The sequence below is a fragment of the Sphaeramia orbicularis genome, chromosome 19 (assembly GCF_902148855.1).
Source record: "Sphaeramia orbicularis chromosome 19, fSphaOr1.1, whole genome shotgun sequence".
Lineage (NCBI taxonomy): Eukaryota > Metazoa > Chordata > Actinopteri > Kurtiformes > Apogonidae > Sphaeramia > Sphaeramia orbicularis.
This window is the reverse complement of record NC_043975.1, coordinates 43,470,664-43,494,045: the sequence shown is the minus strand read 5'-3', so window position 1 is coordinate 43,494,045 and position 23,382 is coordinate 43,470,664. Positions and strand designations below refer to the sequence as shown.

At 40.0% G+C, this 23,382-nt stretch overlaps 1 protein-coding gene across 1 annotated transcript; it reads left to right on the top strand.

Moving 5' to 3' along the window:
• Positions 1-18,422: 18,422 nt before the first annotated feature.
• Positions 18,423-20,621, top strand: egr2b (early growth response 2b). The gene is made up of 2 exons (XM_030163641.1): positions 18,423-18,779; positions 19,103-20,621. Exons 1-2 carry the CDS (start codon positions 18,611-18,613, stop codon positions 20,275-20,277), a joined length of 1,344 nt encoding a protein of 447 aa, XP_030019501.1. The 5' UTR covers positions 18,423-18,610; the 3' UTR covers positions 20,278-20,621.
• Positions 20,622-23,382: the final 2,761 nt, after the last annotated feature.

Genomic DNA, 23,382 nt, shown 5'->3' with positions numbered 1-23,382 from the left:
AGGGCAAGACAGGTGAGGGGTCGCTGTTGAGCAGAACTGTATGTTTATCCACTGTTTCCCGTCCGTTTCCTGTGGTTCTCCTCTGCTCTGATTCTTTGTCTCTCCAGCACCCCGTTCTGATCGATTCCGGGTCCGACGCTAATCTTATGGACCGGAACCTGGTACAGAAGTTGGGACTCGGTTCGACTCCGTTCAACGTCCGTTGGAGGCCCGGGCCCTGGATGACCACGTGATTTGCCGGATAACCCACTGTACCGATCCTGTCTCAGTCCAGTTTTCTGATGGACACACGGAGAGCATCTTTTCATGTCTACGATTCTGAGTCCCAGCCCCTCATCCTGGGTTACCCGTGGCTTCAGATACATGAGCCATTTATTGATTGGGGCACCGGGGAGGTTTTTCTTGGGGAAAAGACTGTGAGACTCGCTGTAAATTTATTAAATTACCTGTATGCTCCCCAAACTCCGCAGATCTCCGTAGCCCCGGTTAGTGTACCAGTAGGAGAGGATAAGGAGTTTCCTGCTCTGGAGAAAGTACCCCTGTGTTACCATGATTAAAGGAGGTATTTAGCAAATCCAAGGCGACGGCCTTACCTCCTCACCGTTCGTATGACTGCGCCATTGACTTACGCCGGGTACTCTCCACCTAAGGGGAGATTATATTCTCTATCTGGTCCTGAAAATTTGGCCATGAAGAACATCGACGAGTCTCTGGCAGCTGGGTTAATCAGACCCTCTTCTCGCCTGCAGGAGCAGGTTTCTTTTTTGTTGACAAGAAAGATAAGTCCTTAGGCCATGTTGATTATCGGGGGCTAAATGACATCACAGTCGTAACCGATATCCATTACCGCTGATGTCCTCAGCTTTTGAACTTTTGCATGGGGCTAAAATATTTTCCAAGTTGGATCTTCGTAATGCTTATCACTTGGTTAGAATCAGAGAAGGGGATGAATGGAAGACAGCGTTTAACACCCCTAGTGGACACTATGAGTATCTGGTGATGCCTTTTGGCCTGACCAATGCCCCTGCTGTCTTTCAGGCCCTTGTCAATGACGTTCTCAGAGACATGTTGAATGTTTTTGTGTTTGTCTATCTGGACGACATTTTGATTTTTTCCCCAGACGAGACCACGCATGTTCAGCATGTGCGTCAGGTGCTCCAGAGGCTTCTCGACAACAGCTGTATGTCAAAGCGGAGAAGTGCGAGTTCCATCAGTCTACGGTCTCTTTTTTGGGGTTCATCATCTCGGAGGGGAGTGTCCAGATGGACCCAGAAAAGGTCAGTGCGGTGAGAGAATGGCCTACTCCAGCTTCCCGGAGAGACGTTCAGAGATTCTTAGGTTTTGCTAATTTTTAGAAGTTTATTCGGGGGTTCAGCAGTGTGGCTGCCCCCCTGCACTCTCTCACTCTTCTAAGTCTGCGTTCAGGTGGAGCCCGAGGCTGACAGAGCGTTTAATCGCCTTAAGGGGCGTTCTCTACCGCTCCCATCCTGTCCGTTCCTGATCCTGCTCTACAGTTTGTGGTGGAAGTCGATGCCTCCGATTTGGGGGTGGGGGCGGTCATCTCTCAGCGCTCGCCAGCCGATAATAGGCTTCACCCCTGTGCCTTCCTATCCAGAGACTATCGCCAGCCGAGAGGAACTATGACATAGGCAACCGTGAACTGTTAGCCATTAAGGTGGCCTTGGAGGAATGGTCACTGGCTGGAGGGGACAGAAGTACCGTTTCTAATCTGGACCGACCATAAGAACCTGGAGTACCTACGTTCGGCTAAACGCCTCAACTCCCCAGGCCAGGTGGGCACTATTTTTCACATGTTTAACTTCACCCTATCCTATCGTCCAGGCTCCAAGAATGGTAAGCCAGACGCACTGTCCAGAGTGTTCTCCCCTGAAGAGCCTGTCTCTGAGCCTGAACCTATTTTGCCCAGTTCTTGTATGGTGGGGGCTTTTCAATGGGGTGTAGAGAAGTGGTCATTGAGGCCCTTAATAACTGTGAAGTTCCGGATGGCGTACCGCCAGACCGCCTGTTTGTTCCTCCTCGTATCCGTTCCAGGTGATCCAGTGGGGCCACACCTCTAAGATGGCGTGTCATCCGGGTGTGAGAAGAACCCTGTTTCTGATCAGACAGCGTTTTTGGTGGCCCGCCATGGAGAGGGACGTGAGAATATGTGGCCGCATGTCCTGTCTGTGCGGCTTGTAAGGCTCTAACAAAGCGCCGATGGGACAGCTGCATCCGCTACCTGTCCCTAGGAGACCCTGGTCGACATCGCTCTGGATTTTGTAACTGGTCTTCCTCCGTCGAATGGTAACACGCTGTACTCACGGTGGTGGACCGTTTTCTAAGATGGTACATTTTATTCCCCTGCCTAAACTCCCGTCTGCCAAGGAGACTGCGGAGGCGCTGTTGCAACATGTTTGTCGACTTCATGGTTTCCCAAGAGACATTGTTTCCGATAGGGGGCCTCAGTTTATTGCTAGATTTTGGAAGGCTTTTTGTTCTCTCATTGGTGCCTCTGTCAGTCTGTCCTCTGGCTTTCACCCGCAGACCAACGGTCAAACGGAGAGACTCAATCAGGTCCTGGAGGTGGGGCTCCGTGTGCTGGCTTCCCAAAACCCCGCCTCCTGGAGTCGTCACCTGTTGTGGGTGGAGTTTTCTCACAACTCTCTACCCAGTGCTTCATCCGGTTTGTCACCCTTTCATATAGTGTATGGTTATCAGCCGCCTCTATTTCCTTCATTGGAGAAGGAGGTGGGCGTTCCTTCGGCTTTGCTCTGATCCACAGATGTAAGAGGACCTGGTCTCGGCCAGGCAGGCTCTGATGAAGGCGTCAGGCCGTTACAAGACCGCGGCGGACCGTCATAGGATCCCGCACCTGTTTACCATCCGGATCAGCGGGTCTGGTTGTCGGCCAGGCACCTTCCCTAAGGATGGAAATCGCAAGCTGGCACCCAGGTTTGTAGGCCCATTCCCCATCTCGAAAGTTATTAATCCTGTCTCTGTACGTCTTAAGTTACCAAGGTCTATGAGGATCCATCCCACTTTCACGTGAGCCAAGTCAAACCTGTTAAGGAGAGTCACCTGGTCCCGCCTACCCAACCTCCACCACCTCCACGCCTTATTGAGGGAGACCCAGCCTACACGGTTCGACGGCTGATGGCAGTTCGACGGCGAGGGAGGGGCTTCCAGTACCTTGTGGATTGGGAAGGGTATGGGCCTGAAGAACGTTCCTGGGTGCCGGCCTCCTTCATTTTGGACCCTGACCTGATCCGAGAGTTCCATCAACGCCATCCTGATGTCCCTGGTCCGTCTGGTGCCGTCCCTAGGAGGGGGGGTACTGTCATGCCTGCAGCCAGACGTTAGTCTGGTTTTGTCTGTCTTTTATGTTTGTTTGTCACTTCCTGTTTTATTTTGTTAAGTTTCCCCTCATGTGTCTTGTCTGTCGTCTTTACTTCCTGTTCCCTGATCGTTCTTACCTTTCACCTGATTACCTGTCTCCGCCCTGATTTGCTCCACCTGTGTCTAGTTGTCTTCCCTCCCTTTTGTGTATTTAAACCCTGTCTCTTCCCCTGTCAGACCAGTTTGTTACTCTTGCAGTACTTACCAGCGTTCTGATCTTGTCTGTCTGTTTTGGATTCCTGTTTTTGACCCGTTTTTGCTTACCCTTTTGCTCTCTGCCTGCTCCCTGTCGGTTTTTCTGCCTCATCTGATTCCCGGTTCTGATCGCCTTGCCTGACTTTTGGTACGTGAGTTTTTGCCTTTCCCTTATGTCCTGTCGCCTGATTAATAGCTTACCTGTGTATGACCTGTTTCCGTCCCTGACCTCCCTTTGCTTTTCCCCAGTCGGGAAAAAGACCCCGCTAACCACACGGGGAGACGGGTTGTCGTTCTCGGTCCGGAGGACTGATTCGAAGAGGAAGTTTCCACCCATTATCCTCAAGATTTTGTCATTCATATTTTTCTTACACCTGTGTGTGACTAATAAATCTTTTGAACTTTACTTTTTGACTCTGAGTTCTGCATTTGGATTCTGTGCCTGTACTAGCACCGTTACACTACCATTCCACTGTTAGGATGATGGACAAGACAAATTAGAAAAAAAAATTGTTTTTTGTTTTTTTTACAGACAACCCCACGTGGGGTCCAGACCCCAGGGTTGAACAACACTGTCCTATCACTGTAGGCCTGGACTTTGTATTCACTAAAATGCTTTAATTCCAATGTACTTAAATGATTTCAGTTTTATTCTATTACATAAAATGTTCAGTATATCTACTAATTTGTAGACATCATCGAAAGTACAAAACAGTTACAGTTGAATGGATTTAAATCACTCAGTTTTAGTCCTGACCACACCTTTTTATCTGGGCATTGCATTGTGGGTATTGGGCATGTTGTTGTAAAGGTGTTCTTTTTCTGTGCAGGGGTTCAGCGGGATTGTGGTGTTAGTGTTCATTTGGACTGAATGTGTGTATGTCAGTGTGTATTGGCCTTTTGTGTTTTTTTTTATTTTTGTACAGCTGCACCATGAGTCAGAGCCAAAGTCCTGCATGGGTCCACTTTTCCAAACCTGCACCCAGTCCGCTGCCCGTGTACAATAGACCCGCAACCCGACCCAACCCATGATTAAACATATTTTTCTACACAGTAACTCACTTTTAAGGGCTATATTTTTGGCTAAAATGTACGCCATTAATAAATCTCTAATATGTTACATATACATTGCTCACAAACAGGAGCACGCACGCACTTGTCAAAAAAAACATTTTTAAAAATGCCCAAGTGGTGATATACAGTCCAAAAGTGCAACAATAAAGGAAAAGAAAAAATGTCTCCATCAACACATTTAGTCAAAGAACAGTGAGTTAATTACAGAGGGAACACTGTCACTAAGGGCCGGATCTATTAAAGGTTTGTGTATTAAAACGTATGCAAACTCATTGCACACGCAAAAAAATGTACAAACTGATTTACTAACAGTGTGCACTAAGGGCTGAGTCTTTCAAAGGTGCAAAATAGTGTATCTGCATCCAGTTAGTACATTTTGTTGTGCCGAATTCTACTCCCTGCGGAAAACTGCATCGCGCAGCAGCTGCCAAAAACAGCTCCCCCTTCCTAAAGGCGGCCTTACACTGTGCGAGTTTAGAAACGATTTCTCACTCGTGCGACTATTTCTGGGATCGGGGCCGATGTGCCTCTAATCATGTGTCGTGCTTCGTGCAGTGTACATGGGGTAAAGAGAAGCGACTAGCACCTCACGACCACCTCACGACCAGCAATCGTGTGTTCGCAAGGAAAACAGAGCTGTTTGAAATCCTGCTCGCTCCTCGTGAGTGTATCATACTGTCAAAGCAGTGCCACGAACCGATGTGCCTCAAATTCTCACACTGTGCATGCACAAATACAATATTATCCAGCTACTGTAAGCTAATTCTAAGCTAACAGTAGCTGGCTATTGGCCTAGTGCAGTTTAGCTGTTGCAGCTTACCTCTAGTTCCTGCTGTAGGATTGACAGCCCATACTGTCCACATCTGGCCAACCAATTCTTGCACCAAACACGTCACTGTCTTTTCTTCTTTTTGATTCCCCGCAGATAATGGCACATATTGCCAAAGCAGCTCGTTGGTTTTTGTTTAGCACTACCATTTCGTGACTCACGCCAATACACAATCGTCTATGCACTTTCGGATTCCTTGGTATTTTAATGTTGTATTTCCGGATACAACACTCGAACGTGTCGTGCGTCCTCTGGTGTATGGTCCTACAGTGTGAGCAGTCAGGTCGCATACAAGCATCAGTCCATACAGTGTGAGAACATGAATCGTGAGTCTGACCTTACGAATGATTCGCACAGTTTGAGATGAAGCTGCGTGCAACGATCGAAATAATCGCACAGTGTATGGCCGCCTTAAGTCAACCATGAAGAGGACAATGTGCACCAAATTCACCCTGTCACACCAGAACAGCTCCAAATGTGAGCGGTTAAAGTCATTTCATTCCTTTGGTTTCGCAGTGTTATTCTGATGGAGGATGCAGTTTTCAGCAATATCTGGTGCCAAATTCTGCTCCCTGCAGAGAACTGCATCCCCAGCCACAAGTGATGTAGTTTACGGCAGTATCTGTTTTTATCGTTGCATATTTTGTGTTTGTGTATCTAAGATTTAACTTGAAAAGGTTTTATATACCTTACAGTTTGTACATTCTTTAATATTAAACAGATAAAAAAACATAACTGCAATATCTTACAATATTATTAATTACTTAATTGCTACACAGCTACAGTGGTGTTAAGAAGTTGAATAATTCACAATTAATTTCATACCCTACAGTCAGAAAGGAGAAAAAGTTGTGACAGGGTGAATTTGGTGCACATTGTCCTCTTCATGGCTGATTTCTGAAGGGGGAGCAGTTTTCGGCGGGGAGTAGAATTCGGGACAACACATTCGACACAATGAATATGAAATGTAGGGCGTTTACACAGAGTTGTGTGTGTGGTGGGAGGAGAAAGGAAAATATATTAATTTAACACACACAAAGTGATTTATCAAACCTGAGAGGAATTTAACTGATAGAAACTGTGTCTATATTTAACACGTCTCCAAAGGAGGAGCAACTGGTTTGGATGCGCAATTGCGCACACATGGAGGTGGTTAGGAGACAAAGAAATGATGAAACCAGATGCAGAGAACACATTTTCCACCCTGGTGTGAACATTTTTGGAATGACCGAAGAAAAAATAATAGAGACGTGCCCCCCCCATTTCCTTGGTCTGGTTCATTCAGTCTCTGTTCCATTAATGCTGGTTCATCCCACAGCAGTTTTAACAGCGGATTGTCTCCAGTAGTGCACGCAAAATTCTAGACTGCGCAAACAAAGTAGTACACGCAAATTAGGATCTGAGTAGATCCGGCCCTAAGTGTTCAGGGTTGAATAAGAACACAAATCATCCTTCTGATTGTATGTAGTAAGGAGAGCCCTACCTGTCCACCAAAGGTCCGACTGGGCCTTCTAGCATGGACTGTCCACAGCTGTAGATTCTCCACTGTCTTTATTTCATCCATTGTCATGCTTTGGTTCTGAGTCTTCTTCGTCTTCGTGTTTTACGGCGGTTGGCATCCAGCTTTTGGTGGACTACCGCCACCTTTTGCTCCGAAGTGTGGGTCAGACAATAGATAACCTTCTTTATCCCCATAAAATGGTAAAAAAAAAAAAAAAAAAATTTCACCTATATTCTCATACACTCAACCTTCCCTCTGTTTTCCACAATATACCTCCAGTGTTCCTCAGATCCTATCATATACCCCTGTGCTCTTTAAAAACTCCATAAGTGCCCTAACCTGTGTTCTCAGACACATTTTTAATCGCCCCTTCAGTATAAATTAATTTACCCCTGACTCTATTCTCCTCCTCCTCCTCATCTCCTCTCTCTGTGTGTCATATTTAGAGCACCTTAGTAAAACATGCTCCACAGACTCCTAGCTCTGAGTCCAAACCTTATTTTTCACCTCCAGCGCAGGCTACCTGTCTGCGCTGCTCAATGACGTCGTTGGCCAGATGTAAACAGAGGTGAAGCTCACTTCAAAATAAAACAAACCGGATCAGATGATCATCATCATTAAATGTCCTGCAAATTATTTTCATCCATGAATTTTATTTATTTTTTCACTTCCTTTCCCACTACCCGCCCGCTTTTCATTTAATTTTACCCATGCCCGTACCTGCAAAAATGTTTCTTCTGTTTTTTTTTACCCGCCCCCGCATGTTTTTGTGGGTTACCCGTCAGGTATCCGCGGGTACCCGACCTGGTGCAGGACTCTGGTCAGAGACATAGGCCCAACAATGGCTTTACTGTTCATCTAGGATTGTTGTTGTTTCATGTTAATCTTTATGCCTTACCAAATTAAAAGCACTTCCTGTACTGGTAAATTACAGTGAGCTAACTTCCTGTCTAACTTCCATCCACGCTACAGTATATTAAGTTGAATAATTACACAAAATCATTTATATTGCAAATATTTTAATTTAAATCAACTTGGAATTGAGTCCAATGAACTGATGATATTCAGTCTAATGATTATACAAAACAATTGACATTGCAATAACTTTTAAGTTAAATTAACTTGGCATTTAGTGTGTTGTACTTAAAATAGCAATTCCATTCAAATCAAGCATTTAAGTTTAATACACTCAAGTTTTCATTACTCATTACTTACATTTTTTAAAGCAACCGGTTTCCTCAATTTTTTATACTTTTTTTTAAATATTATTATTTCAAATTATACATATACGTAAACATGTACTTTACATAAGGAACCACACAGATACAATATATACAAACAAATTATACAACAAACCTACAAACCTATTAAACCCCCACAAAAGAAGAAGAAAAAAAAAACAACACAAACAAAAAAAAACCCACAACAAGACAAATAATGTTATCAACTCCTCTTTACAATACCCAGGGCTGATTCAGAGTTAATATAATGTATAATAACAACACATTTCTCTGTCAAAAGGACATAGGAGACAGCAGGACACTGTTGTTGACAGTAGAGAAAAATGGATTCCATTGTTGAGTAAAAACAAATTAATTTGTCCATGAACGGAAATGTAATATTGTTCCAACTTTGAAAAGAAAAGTAAATCATGTAACCTTGCACAAAATTGGATGGCAGAGGGTTCCTTCCCTGAAAGAGAATCATACGACAGGCCAATTGTGAACAAAAAGCTATCGAGTCACTAACTCCCAAATTTGTTAAGTAAACTCCACTCCTCCGGTCTTACAGTGAGTTAAACTCTACTCCTCTGGTCTTACCGTGTCGTCCACAGTGGTGTTCCTGTTTCCGATCTTCTGTCTGTAAACACTGTTCAGAGTAAACATAATTGATCACACTCTGCCTTTGGGTCATGTTCTCCTCTTCTTATACTGAAACCATGATAATAAGCTCATATGTGTCAAATGTGAGGCCTTTTGGGGGTTGTCCATATAGTGGACATTCAGAGTCAGTGGGTGTTGTGTGTGTGTGTGTGGGGGGGGGGGGCAGCTGCTGTTGGTGTTAGATCTGTCACTTAAAGATGGGTCAGAGTTAATTTACACCAGAGGAGTTTTCTCACTTTGACAATTGCACACTCATCATGTTCCCCCCCCCCCCCCCCCCCCCCCCCCCCCCCCCCCCCCCCCCCCCCCCCCCCCCCCCCCCCCCCCCCCCCCCCCCCCCCCCCCCCCCCCCCCCCCCCCCCCCCCCACCCCCCCCCCCCCCCCCCCCCCCCCCCCCCCCCCCCCCGGATCCACTGTGGGCTTTAGTCTTCATGTCTGTGACAATAAAAAGGATGTGATCAGACTTGTGTGTGTGTGTTTCTCCACAGTGGTTGAACCTGAGCTCCAGACTGAAGAACACAAACAGGAGGTCCAGGACTTTACGGGCAGAACACATCTGTCAACATCAGTGTAGAGGTGGAGTATTATTGACTCTGACTGAGTCACACATGTGAAAGTACACTGGACATCACATCATCTTTGATCATTTTTGTCATGTTTTACATCTATTAGGTCAGGTGTGTTAAACATACGGCCCATGGACCAAAACTGGCCCATGAAAGGATCCAGTACTGTCCATAGAATGAATTTATAAAATACAAAAATTACGCTGAAGATAATAACAATCATTTTAGTTCAGGTTCCACATTCACACCCAATTTCAATCTCTCTGTGAAGTATTATCATAATAGCCTCTAAGTACTGACAACTCCACACTTGGTCTTTGCTTTAGTGTAAAAAAAAAAAAAAGAAGAGTTAAATATGAAAATGTTACATTTACACACTGTCCTTTCACTAAACATGTGAATAAGTAGAAGAAATATGAACAACCTGAATGTCCCAAGAGAAGTAGGAGCAATTTTAACAATATTCTGTCTGTTCCTAAATGTTGGTGTATTTGTAGAATCACTGTGATCTGTAAGGTTTAATGAACACGTGGTAAACGATAAACTGAGACAGAATAGTTAAAACTGGACTTTACTTGTTGTTCATGGTGTTCATGTTATTGGACATTTTTTAATGGATTGTTTGTTGATGTAAAGATTTTCATGATGTAATTTTACATTTTTGTTGTAATTTTCTATTTACTATTTTCAACTCCAAGACATAGAGACATTTAGATTTCACATCATTCATATATTATTTTATTGCTTTACTTTTATTACTTTAGCACTGTTATATTTGACTATGCATTTTGTGCTACAGAGACAGACAGACAGACAGACAGACAGACAGAAGACAGACAGCTAGACAGTATAGATAGATAGATAGATAGATAGATAGATAGATAGATAGATAGATAGATAGATAGATAGATAGATAGATAGATAGATAGATAGATAGATAGATAGATAGATAGATAGATAGACTTTATTGATTTTACTTTATGACACTCATAATACAGGAATGTATAGTTTTCACTGTGTTAAATTCATCTATTTATGGTGAAATCACTCTTTATATGCAGCGGTGTGCAATGATACAAATGAAAAAAAAAAAAAAAAAAACTGCTCATAATTTCCCTCAATGTATTAAAAATTTAAATTTCCCCTGTGGGGACTATGGAAGTGTATCACATCACACACACACACAAAAAAATTGGCTCTGTTTTTCCAAATTAACGAGATAATTATTTCGTAATTACAAGAAAAAATAAGTTTTAAAAAATTGGCTCTGTTTTTCTGAATTAACGAGATACTGTTTCTGAAAAAAATTTAATTTAGCTGTGTTTTTCCAAAATTAACGAGATAATTATCTCGTAAAAAAAGAGCCAAGTTGTGTGTGTGTATGTGCGTGTGTATTTGTGTGTATGTGTGTGTGTGTGTATGGTGTGAATGCAATATCGCTTCCATATGGGACAAAGAAGGCATATCTTAAAAATAACCCGGTTTTTAAATGTAGAGTAGAAATACAGATATTTATGGTGAAATCACGCTTATGGTGTCAGTGATGCAAATGAAAAATAACAAAGCTAACTGCTCATAATTTCCTTCAAATGTATAAAAAAATAATGTAATGATCCTGTTTTTCAAATGTAAAGAGTAGAAAGTACAGATACTTATGTTCAACTGTGTGTAAAAGTTCAGACTGAAACTACTGACATACATTAATGAAGTATTTATACCTTATTACCTCCAACCTCTTCATTAAAGGGGTGGTTAAATTGAAAGTATGGTTTTTTTATATAATTTCCTATGTATACTAAACCTGTATAGTATGTAAACATGTAAATTGGGTGTATATATATCTGGTATAGTGCCTTGTGCCTTGTACTGGTTTGATGCGCCTACACACTGTACACTGGGTTACGTTAGGGACATCACAGGGAGTTTCCCTCGGCTGCTGCTGCTGCTGCTGCACTATTTGAAGTGTTGTGTGTTCTGTCAAATTCAGCGATGACATAACAAACTGATGGGTGGTTATTAATGCTCAGTGTCGCGTCGGACTTTCAGGCCTTTTGATCAGTTTCCACAGAACTCACTTTTTCCATAAAAGAATCTGTTTTGTTAACAACACAAAAGGACTGCAGTGTGTAGTCAAATGTGTCTGTACGTGTCATCATGTTATTGTGACGTCTATCAGGACAATCAAGATTCTTTATGAAAATGAAACAGTGTTACAGTTATTGTTCAGATCATTGTTATTCTAGTTTTTCTATATTGTAGTTTGATACATTAAAACCAGCTGACATGAAACAGTTCGTGCATATTGACGTGATTGATTGATTGATTGATGATTTGAATATAAATGTCAAAAAGAAGAACATAAACCAAACCAAGCACCAGAAAACATAAGACATATAATACATATTCAAAAAGGAGAGAGAAGAAGTATACTTATAAACTCCGCCCCTTCTCCTTAAATATTACAATATAATAATGTATTATATACTATACTATATTATACTATAATACTATATTATAATAACTATAATACCTTATAGTCTAAACATATCTATACTCTAAGTGCCTGATACTTACTGTTAATAAATGTGTTTCTTGTCCTTATATTGTTACGACAAATATAATATAATTTACATAAACACATCATACAAAAAACCTTCTGAGACCGAGGAAAGGAAAAGTTGTGCCTGTTTTACTTTAAAAAAAAATTGCCTTGATTGGGAAACGACATGATGCCACAGATTTACAAATACTTTTTTTATTTTCTATAAGATAAGATAAGATGAGATGAGATGAGATGAGATGAGATGAGATAAGATAAGATAAGATAAGATAAGATAAGGTGAGATCAGATCAGATCAGATAAGAAGAGATAGATTAAGATAGATAAGATAAGATAGATAAGATAAGATAAGATAAGATAAGATAAGATAAGATAAGATAGATAAGAGAGATAAGATAAGATAAGATAAGATCAGATAAGATAAGATAAGATAAGGTAAGATAAGATAAGATAGATAAGATAAGATAAGATAAGATAAGATAAGATAAGATAAGAAGAGATAAGAAGAGATAAGAAGAGATAAGAAGAGACAAGATAAGATACTTTATTGGTCATTATACAAAATGTACAATGAAATTCAGGTGCACTATCAGGATGTGGAATCATAAATAGTAATTGTAATAAATAGTGATAGTAACTATAAAATACATATAAAAAAACAGAATATGCATCACTCACAGGACAACTTCCATTCATTCATTCCCTCACACATCAACTTCCTTCTTTATCACACAGCAGTACGTCACACACACATCACATCAGTGCCAATGTATGCAGTACACTGTACAAAAGAGTGCAATTAAAAATATAGTCTTTGCAATGGACTTTTTTTTTAAGCTTTTTAAGTAATGCTGTGAAACTCTTGTCCCCTACAGAGAACAAAAATGCAATGCTGGGTCTGAGGAGGAAGACACATATGTATGTACATATGTATATATGTACACAGATATACATATATATACATGCATATACAAACACTTCCCTCATCCCTGTTCCTCTTAAACATTACGTCTTTGTCCGTCCGTTTAAATTCTTTCATGCTTGGACATTCCTTTAACCTCCATATTGAATCTCTTCCTCAGTCTTAACTCGCTGACTGAAACACAAAACACTTCCTGGTCGTATGTATTAAGTCACAGGTGTCAAACATGCGGCCCGGGGGCCAAAACCAGCCCACCAAAGGTTCCAATCTGGCCCACGGGATGAATTTGCAAAGTGCAACTTAGGGCATCAAACTAAAAAATAAGACCATAATAACCTATAAATGATGACAACACCAATTTTTTCTCTTTAACTGAGTGCAAAAAACATTGAATTATGAAAATATTTAAATTAAGAAACTATCCTTTAACAATGAAATGTAAATAACCTGAACAAATATGAAGAACCTGAATGTCTAAAGAAAATTAAGTGTAATTTGAACTATATTCTGCCTGTTACTAAGTGTTTTGTGCCTTAGTAGATCTGATCTGTAATGCATATATATAAATGAGAAGTCGAGGCAGAATTGATAAAACTGTACTTGCATTTCTTACAAATTTCATTTTTTCAGGTTATTCACATCCTTTTTGTTTGGATAGTTTGTAAGTGTAAATATTGGCATAACTGAATGTTATTTTTTGCACTAAAACAATTTGGAGTTGTCATTATTTATTGGCTGTCATGCTATTATTGTACTGGTCCAGCCCACTGCAGATTAAAGTGGGCTGAATGTGCCCCCCCCAGAAGAAAATCAGTTTGACACCCCTGTATTAAGTGAATTTTAAAGTTAATTTCTCCACTTAAATCCTAACCTCCCTCATAAATGCTGAATCATTTCTGTATATTTGTTAGTAACAGGTTATTTGTACCATTGTACATTATTTTCTGATAGTCCACACTGTCTGTAAATGTGAGTAACTTACATACACATACCATATACTTCAGATATGGTATGTTGCTGTAAGGCTGATTAAAACATATCCTAATCAAAATCCTTCATTATATACATAGAATTAAACCTGTATACTGTGGAACTATCAAAACATTTTCACTACTGTACCAGAGTATGTCATGTTTCTACATCAGTAACTAATTATTGTAAAAAAAAAAAAAAAAAATACCCCATTACTTATATTTTATTTTGTGGGTTCATACCCACAAAAGCAGCATTTGAACACTTTTTGTCCACCTGTTTATAAAAAACACACTAATGAACACAGACATGCACTTCATCCCCCTGGTGTGTCTTAAATAAATGGAGTTGTTATTGACACAGTGTATTGATCACACAGCTGATTAATGTGAATAATGTGTGAGTGAACGTGACTCTGAGAAGCAATTAAAGCAGTTCAATTAGTCAGATCTGATATTGGAAAAAAAACACAGACATTTAAAGCAAAGACTGAACATAAGAAGGAGTTGGTTTAAGCTTTATTTTTAGTCCTGTTACATTTAAATATAGTGTCTCCCAGTTTGGTGTTGGCTGATGGTTCTTTAATATGTTTGTATTGGACTCAAACACCTTCATTTTCAGTGGGCTGGAACAGATTTTTAAAGGAAGAAAGAAAGAAAGAAAGAAAGAAAGAAAGAAAGAAAGAAAGATATATATATATATATATATATATATATATATATATATATATATATATATAGATATAATTATAGATATATATATATATATATATATATATGGGTCAAAACACAGTAACGGTGCCCTGGGTGTCAGAAAACTTTTAGTTTCACTGAAATTTGAAATTCTTACATCATTGTAGAAAATAACTCACATTTCAGATACGTCAGTTCATTAAGTTTCATTAACCCAGTGGTTTTTCTGTGAGACACTGGGAAACATAAGGGGAAAAAAATGACCTCTGTGACGGGACACATGGTCATATTGGCCTAGGTCAGAAATTAGGTGACTTTTTCATGTTTTTATTGTTCAAATATGTTAAACTAATTAAAAGTAACAGTTTTAATTCTAAGACATTGGAAAACATGAGAAACTCCACAGATGAAAGAATGGGTCTGTGAAATGACTGAAACTGCATCCTATGAATCTATGCTTAGATTAAGTGATGACAAGAAGGGAGGGGGTGACCCTTTGGATGCGTTTTGGGATTACATTAAGGTAGACAGGTCTGCATGTATGAATGTATAAGTGCGTGTACAGGTGTGTGTGTGTGTGTGTGTGTGGGTGTGTGTGTGTGTGTGTGTGTGTGTGTGTGTATACAGATATTTATTACTTGATATTATTATGTATCCACCTTCTTTTGTATCTGTTGCCTGTCTCTTTTATTTATTTATTTTATTTTTTATCTTTTATGTTTATGAGATAAAGAGTATGTCGAGTCTGTCACCAGAGTTAATTGTTAATTATATACTACCTGTTCTTGTATTGAGAAACATATTAAGTTTGCCATGTACCAAGCCTTTGAAAAGTTCAATAAAAACTTTTTTAAAAAATTAAAAAAAAAAAAAAAGAGTAATAGTTTAACGTAGAAAACTGCCACCGAACACTAATATTGTGGAAAAACTCTTTAGTACTGGGGGTGATGTGTCCCACCAGGGATATTTGACTTTGAAAAGCTTTCATATTTTCCACAACTGTTAAGTTGTATCAATAAATCAAGTAATCCTCTTTTTACTAATGATATGTAATAATTAAAACGACAAATTACAAAATTAAAGTCATTTACAGGGAAACTATGGCCACATTTTTATTATATCTCTGACATTTATTTCAGTATAAAGTAGTTCCTTGTTTGGATAATCCCTTATGGTCCAACTAAAGCAAAAATGAATTTAAAAGTAAAAATGTGGGTCATTTAGCAACACTAATCTGTCAAACTGTCTCTAAAATGTCCCATCAGAGAGATTTTGAATACCATGTTTTAACTTATATATATATATATATATATATATATATATATATATATATATATGTGTATATATATATATATATATATATATATATATAATATATATATATATATATATATATATATATATATATATATATATATATTTTTTTTTTTTTTTTTTTTTTTTTTTTTTTTTTTTTAATTTTGAACTTTGACCTACCTTTCCCATAATGTAATGACATCTGTTCTGGGTCACAGGTAATCTATAAACCCAGTTAGGTCTGAATTCAACCAATAGTTTTGCTGCTAAAGTGTTAACAAACAAACAAACTGACCCAAAAACAATACTCCTTAATAAATTAAATAAATTAATAAATAAAATATAAAAATTAAATCTTTGGTTGTCAGCAGGTAAGTGGTCAGTACATAGTTTTGCAGGTTTCTGTTCATATTCATTGTCAGTGATGATGGTTACAGTTATATTTAAACAACATGATGCTTCTGTTGGGTGCAACGCATCCAAACACACACAGTGGAAAGTCTATTCCACTCAAAGGTGCTCGTATTTTCTGTTTTCTGTCTGTCAACTTTCTCCACCCACGGAGGGACTTTACATGAATAAACACATCACAACGAGGCCGTGACCTGGCGCGTGTGCGTGCGTGCGTGCGCGTGAGAGGAGCGCATGTCCAAAAGGGTCCACTGGAGGGCGCACCGCCCTCTGGAGGCGAAGAACCCAAACACTGACAGAGGCTTTTTTATTATTATTATTATTATTATTGAAAATATTTAGGTATACAAGACATATAAATTTTGAACAAACATCAAGATGTCAAAAAGAAAAAGCATTTGAACAAATAAATTCAAAGAAAAAATGCATAGATTTAAAGACACACAGCAGAATAGACAAATAATAGTATATATATGTAATATATATGTAATAAAATATGTATATATATATATATATATATATATATATATATACTTCCGAGAGGAGAGTTCAGTCTGTTTTAAATAATTGTTTATAAGTTGTCAGGGTACTAGTGCTTTTTTTTTTTTTTTTTGTTAAAGATAAATTCTGATGATTAATATATTTTTCAAATTCCATCAAAAAGATTTAAAAATTTGGGGTGTGTTTTTGGTACATTTATTTTTTTGTATATGAAATTTTCCAAATAAAATGATCAAAATTTACAACAAATTCTAAATTACGAATGTCATGTTCAAAATATGTCATTGCATTTTGAGATGTTTTTGTTATTTTTTCATTACTTTTGGATAATATATTTATTTCAATTTTAGACCAGAAGTTAGAAGACGAATAATAAGTAAAAGAGTAGACAAAGTTTGTACATCACAGCGGAGGACAAGAACGACATCACCTTCATTTTTTATTCATAAGACATAAATAAAGCAAAAAAAAAAAAAAAACAGTGGTGCATTCAGAGAAAATGGGAAAATTAGAAACAATATAAGTGAATCTGTATTAAATTGTTATTACACACAAAGTTTGTACATCACAGCGGAGGACAGGAACGACATCACCTTCATTTATTCATAAGGCGTAGATAAAGATAAAACAGTGGTGCGTTCAAAAAAAAAAAGAAAGAAAAGGGAAAATTAGACACAATATAAGTGAATGTGTATGAAATTGTTATTCTGTGGACCGTGACAGTCATCTTTAGTGTCACATCCGCTGTGTTTAATTCACATACTCCGTCACCACATGGACAGATATTTCTTTTTTTATTTGGGTCTGTTCTATAAATATCTGGCTGAATGACTATATTTATCCCCGCACCGCAGTAGGCTGAAGCCGTTCTGTTCTTTCCTAGAGCATAGTCAAATCACACTGACTAAAGTTTCCGAGCCCCGTGTACATCAACCTGTTGCACTCAGAGGAGTAAATTCCGCGCCCCCCCCCCCACCCCCCCTTCTCATTTGACTGTGGTTTCTCTCTCTCTCTCTCTCTCTCTCTCTCTCTCTCTCTCTCTCTCTCTCTCTCTCTCTCTCTCCCTCCTTTCTGCTGTTCGGTAAAACTCGTCACTTTCCGACTGTCATATTCCGGAAATTCAAATATGGAGCGTGAGAGGTGTTCCCCTTCAGGGCCGGATCGGACCTTTTATGGTTTGTCGACAAAATGAGCCGGAATTCCTCGTTTTCATATTTGATGGCGACTTTGAAAAGAACATGTACGAGATTATACAGTAAACAAAAGAAAAAAAAAGAAAAAAATCAGTGGAAGTGGAGTGAATTTATGACTGAAAAGTGGTCGGTTTCCCGCCTTCTGTGCCCCCTCTTGTTGCTTTTTTCTCTTCCTGTCTTGTTTTGTGGCTGTTTTGTGACCTAGAGCGGAAAAGTCCGTTGTATCTACAGCAGCGGGTTCTCCATTCACAAGTGATTCCCTTTGTAATCGTCACGGAGGCTCCCAGCCAATCAGCATCCGCAGCGCCTCTTCCTCTCGCTCACCACTCCCATTCCATATATGGGTAATGACGTCAGGGCGCGTTCAAAAAGCTTCCTCATATATACATAGTGGTGCCGGGGCCTCCGCTCCCAATACAGAAGCTGCTTCAGTGCGCATCCTCTCACATCTGGAGCCGCTGTGACAGACACACGGAGACATGCAGCGGTGACCCACGCGTGTCCGGGTTACGCACACTTACTGAGTAAGAGTAAGAGTTAAGGCGAGGAGTTACAAAAAAACAAAAAAAGAAGAAGAAGAAGGCGACAGGGAGCTGAAGGAGCGGACGTGCCCTCTACAATGACGGCGAAAACTTTGGACAAAGTGCCGGTAAACCTCGGGGGGTTCGTACATCCCGAAAGCATTTACACAGTGGATGACATTGGCTCCGGTTTACCGACTTCCGTGGCTATTTTCCCCAGCGGCGGTGATTTGGGAGCGCACTACGACCAAATAAATGTAACATCAGGTAAGAAAACACACAACATGACAAATGCATGGGACAGAAACGGAATGTTTACAAGGTGAAAGAAAGAAAGAAAGAAAGAAAGAAAGAAAGAAAGAAAGAAAGAAAGAAAGAAAGAAAGAAAGAAAGTTCAGTCGTTTGCAGCATCAATAAAATTCTGAAAACTGTGTAAAAGTCCGTGCATAACGGAACTCCATCAGATCTGTCTCATTCCTCTAGGTCCATCCGTCATGTGTTCTTTCTTTCTTTCTTTCTTTCTTTCTTTCTTTCTTTCTTTCTTTCTTTCTTTCTTCCTCTAATGTCCTGTTTTCTTTTTTCTCCCACAGACTCCCTGATGAGCGCAGACCTGGGCGCAGAGAAGCGGCCTCTGGACCTGCCCTCCTACACCGGCGGCTTCTCTCAGCCTCCGTCCCACCGGAACCAGACCTTCACCTACATGGGGAAGTTCTCCATAGACTCCCAGTATCCGGGGAACTGGAACCCCGAGGGAGTCATCAACATCGTGTCGGGCATCTTCAACGTGGCCCAGCCGCCGCCTCCTCCTCCTCCGCCCTCCTCCTCGGCGTCCTCCTCCCCGGCTTCCTCCAGCTCTCCCAATCACTTTTCCAGCGGAAATTTGAGTTGTACCATGGCAGCTCAGAACCAGGCGGAGCTGGACCACCACCACCACCTCTACTCCCCCCCGCCCCCTTACTCCTCTGCCGGCTGCGGGGAGGTCTACCAGGACCCCTCGGCTTTTCTGTCCACCTCCACCTGTCCCATCGCCACCTACCCGCCGCCCTCCTACTCCTCCTCCCCTAAACACCCCGGCGGCTCTGACGCCCCGGGCCTCTTCCCCATCATCCCAGACTACTCGGGCTTCTTCCAACCGGCCTGTCAGCGGGACATGCACACCGCGGGGATCCAAGACCGGAAGCCCTTCGGCCCCTGTCCGCTCGACACCTTCCGCGTCCCTCCGCCTCTGACCCCCCTGAACACTATCAGGAACTTTACTTTGGGGGGTCCGGGGAGCGGCGGCTCAGACGGAGGCCCCCCCAGGCTCCCCTCCGCCTACAGCCCTCAGAACCTGCCCTTGAGACCCATCCTGCGCCCCAGGAAGTACCCCAACAGACCCAGCAAGACCCCCATCCACGAGCGGCCCTACCCGTGTCCGGCGGAGGGCTGCGACCGGCGCTTCTCCCGGTCGGACGAACTCACTAGACACATCCGCATCCACACCGGACACAAACCGTTCCAGTGTCGGATATGCATGCGCAACTTCAGCCGCAGCGACCACCTGACCACGCACATCCGCACGCACACCGGGGAGAAACCGTTCGCCTGCGATTTCTGCGGACGCAAGTTCGCGAGGAGCGACGAGAGGAAGAGACACACTAAGATCCACCTGAGGCAGAAGGAGCGGAAGTCTTCCACCGTTTCCTCCTCGTCCTCATCCTCATCCGGCAGCACCGGGCTGGAGCGACCGACCGGCACCGGCATCGGCACCGGGATCTGTTCATAGTTCCAGACTTCTGTGTTCACACTAAACCCTCCAAGTAACGGTCCAACCCAGACTCTGCTACTGTTCTGAACTAAACATAGAAGAATAAAAACACCAGGATGGGAATAAACAAGGACCCACACGGTGCGCACACCTATGCAGCCGTGCGCAATTACGCACACACACTCACACACACACATACATACACACACAATCCTGTTCCTGAACAGATCGAGAGATTGACTCGATTGCACTTTGTCTGCTCAGTCTACTGAATATAAAAGTAAATAGCCATTAATTCATACAAATATACAAGGGTGGTTGTAATATAAACTTAAAAAAAAAAAAAAAAAAAAAAAAAAAAATGGCCCAAGTGGTTTTGAAGCTCGCACTGGGCATTTAAATGTGAAATAACCGCAATAATGTTTGGAGAAAAAAAACTGTATTGTAAGTTATTAAATTGACAAAATGTTCCTTCTAACATGTTTGTTGATTCTATATTTCCCCTTCAGTGCCTTGTTGTGTGTCTTTTTTTTTTTTTTTTTTTTTTTTGGTATACTGACCGATTCAAGGACGCTTCTAATGCAACAGTAGGCCTACATTTGTCATTTAATATGTAAAGCTGAAAGAAAGACATTCTATTTTTGTACAGATTCCGTCCTCGTGTAGGCTTAAACTCGTGCTACATGTGTAAAAAACATTGTTGCGGTGTCAATATATGGAACTCATACAGGCTTGACATTTGTGTGGTGAAGTGTGTTTCTGAGTATTAAATGTATGAGGAGGAGAAAGACGCGCTGTCCGCTTGGTTTATTATTCACACACACTTTAGTTCAGACCCAAAAGCATCAGTGCACAACACACACATCCGTAAATACACATTCACAGGAGTAAAATTTACTGAAATTGAAGAAAATTTTACTCTACTCCAGGGGTCTCAAACTCATTTTAGTTCAGTTCCACATTTAGCCCAGTTTGATCTCCAGTGGGCCGAACCAGTTAAATAATAACAATGAAAAAAGTAAAATTATATTGTGGGTTTTCTGTCTACATTTGTGGACAAGAGTTTCAAAACTTTATCCAAAAAAAAAAGAAAAGAAAACTGTCCACCACAAAGGACATTGCATAATTTTTTTAAAAACTGCATCTGAAAAAACTATTGCATCATGATGTTTCCAATATAGGCACTTATTTAATAAAAAACAAAAAAGCTGGTACTTTGCTGACATTTCCTGGGTCTTAGGAGGTTAAGATCAGGTTTACATCAACAAAGTTTCCTTAAAAATCTAAAGAACATAAACAACTTGAATTGTCTTGAGAAAAACAAGTGCAATTTTAACAATATTCTGCCTCAGTTTATCAGTTTATCATTTACACATGTGCATTACAATCACACTAAACATTTAGTAACAGGCAGAATATTGGTCAAATTGCATTTACTTTTCTTAAGACATTTCCGTTTGTTCATATTTGTTCAGGTTATTCACTTTTTTTTTTTTGTAAAAGTATAGTTTGGTAATGTAAACATTTTCATGTAATTTTACTTTTTTACACCAAAAAAACAAAGAGAAAATGTGGGGTTTTCATTATTTATAGGTTATAATGATAATATTTTACTGGTTCTGACCCACTTGAAATCTAATTGTTCTGGATGTGTCTGTATGTGGAACCTGAATTAAAATGATTTTGACACCGTTGATTGTTAATATCTTCAGTGTAATTTTTGCATTTCACAAATTCATCCCACAGGGCCGGATTGGACCCTTTGGTGGGCTGGATTTGGCCCCTGGGACGCATGTTTGACACCTGTGATCTACTCAGATTACATTTGGTCCCTCTGTAAAAATAACAAAAGTTACTCTTTGGATAGAGCTCTCCAAACTCAGTTTAGAGCCAAATTTACTCAATATAGAGTCAAAATGTATTCTTTTTGAGGAAAATACTTTTGACTGTAGAACAAATGCTCTTTTTTTTTTTTCCTGTGTTCCTGTACATGTATTAAAACTGTTCATGTTGTTGATGTTTGTTGGAAAATGTGTCGGGTAAACCCCATGTTGCGTCACCAGTGGCATCTGTGACTCAGAGTTTTCACCCACTCACTTTTTTTTATTTAGATACCACATCAGGTCAGAAAAAGCGTTTGCAAAATGCACATGCAAATAATTGGTTTTATGAAGTTTTTCAAAGAACAAAACCACAGCTTTAAGATGAAACAAGGTGAAGAACACTGATATGCTGACAAGCCTTTCTGATGTTGTTTTTTCTTTTCTTCATTAAAAAAACACCACACACAATACTTTGAAGGGTCAGCAGACGGATTACGAATACAAATAAAAACAAACAAAACAAACAAACAACGCAATCGGCTATTCTAAACATATAAACACCTCCTCTATCCAACCTGGAACATATTCAACATGAAAAGTATTTCTAGAGTTTATATTTCTATGTTTCCTATGGTGGATCTGTAACGGAATGGTCTTTTGACTCGTGTGTTCTGTTGTACTCCACTGTTACTGCTGTAGAATAGAATAGAATAGAATACATTTGATAGAATAGAATAGAATAGAATAGAATAGAATAGAATAGAATAGAATAGAATAGAATAGAATAGAATAGAAAGTGAAATAATAATAAGAAAACATCTATAATCAGACTGTTCTGACATGAATACATTGGAAACCTTCCACATGCATGAGAAAAACTGGAGGGATGATAATGAGAAGAAGTAAAAGGAAGAGAAAAGGGGGGTGGGGTGGAGAAAAAGAAAGAAAAGACGGTCACTATGACTGTATTTGGGATATTGATTTGGCTGTTTTTTCTCTTTTTCATATCCTTTCTTTCTTTTTTCCCCTTAATCTTCTTTCTATACTATTATTTAAACCCTTTACTTTTGTATACTCACGTCCTTTGACTCGTTTACTTACAGACTGTCCATTTAGTTTTCTTTTTTTAAAATATGACTTTATTTAAACTTTTTCAATGCACAAAAAGAAGACATATACTGTTAACGAGTACAGACAAACCAAAAGAACAATCACAAAATCAACTGGAGACAAACAACAAAACAGATGACCAAACCCCCCCCCCCAAAATAATAAAAAATAAAATAAAAAAAAATGCACA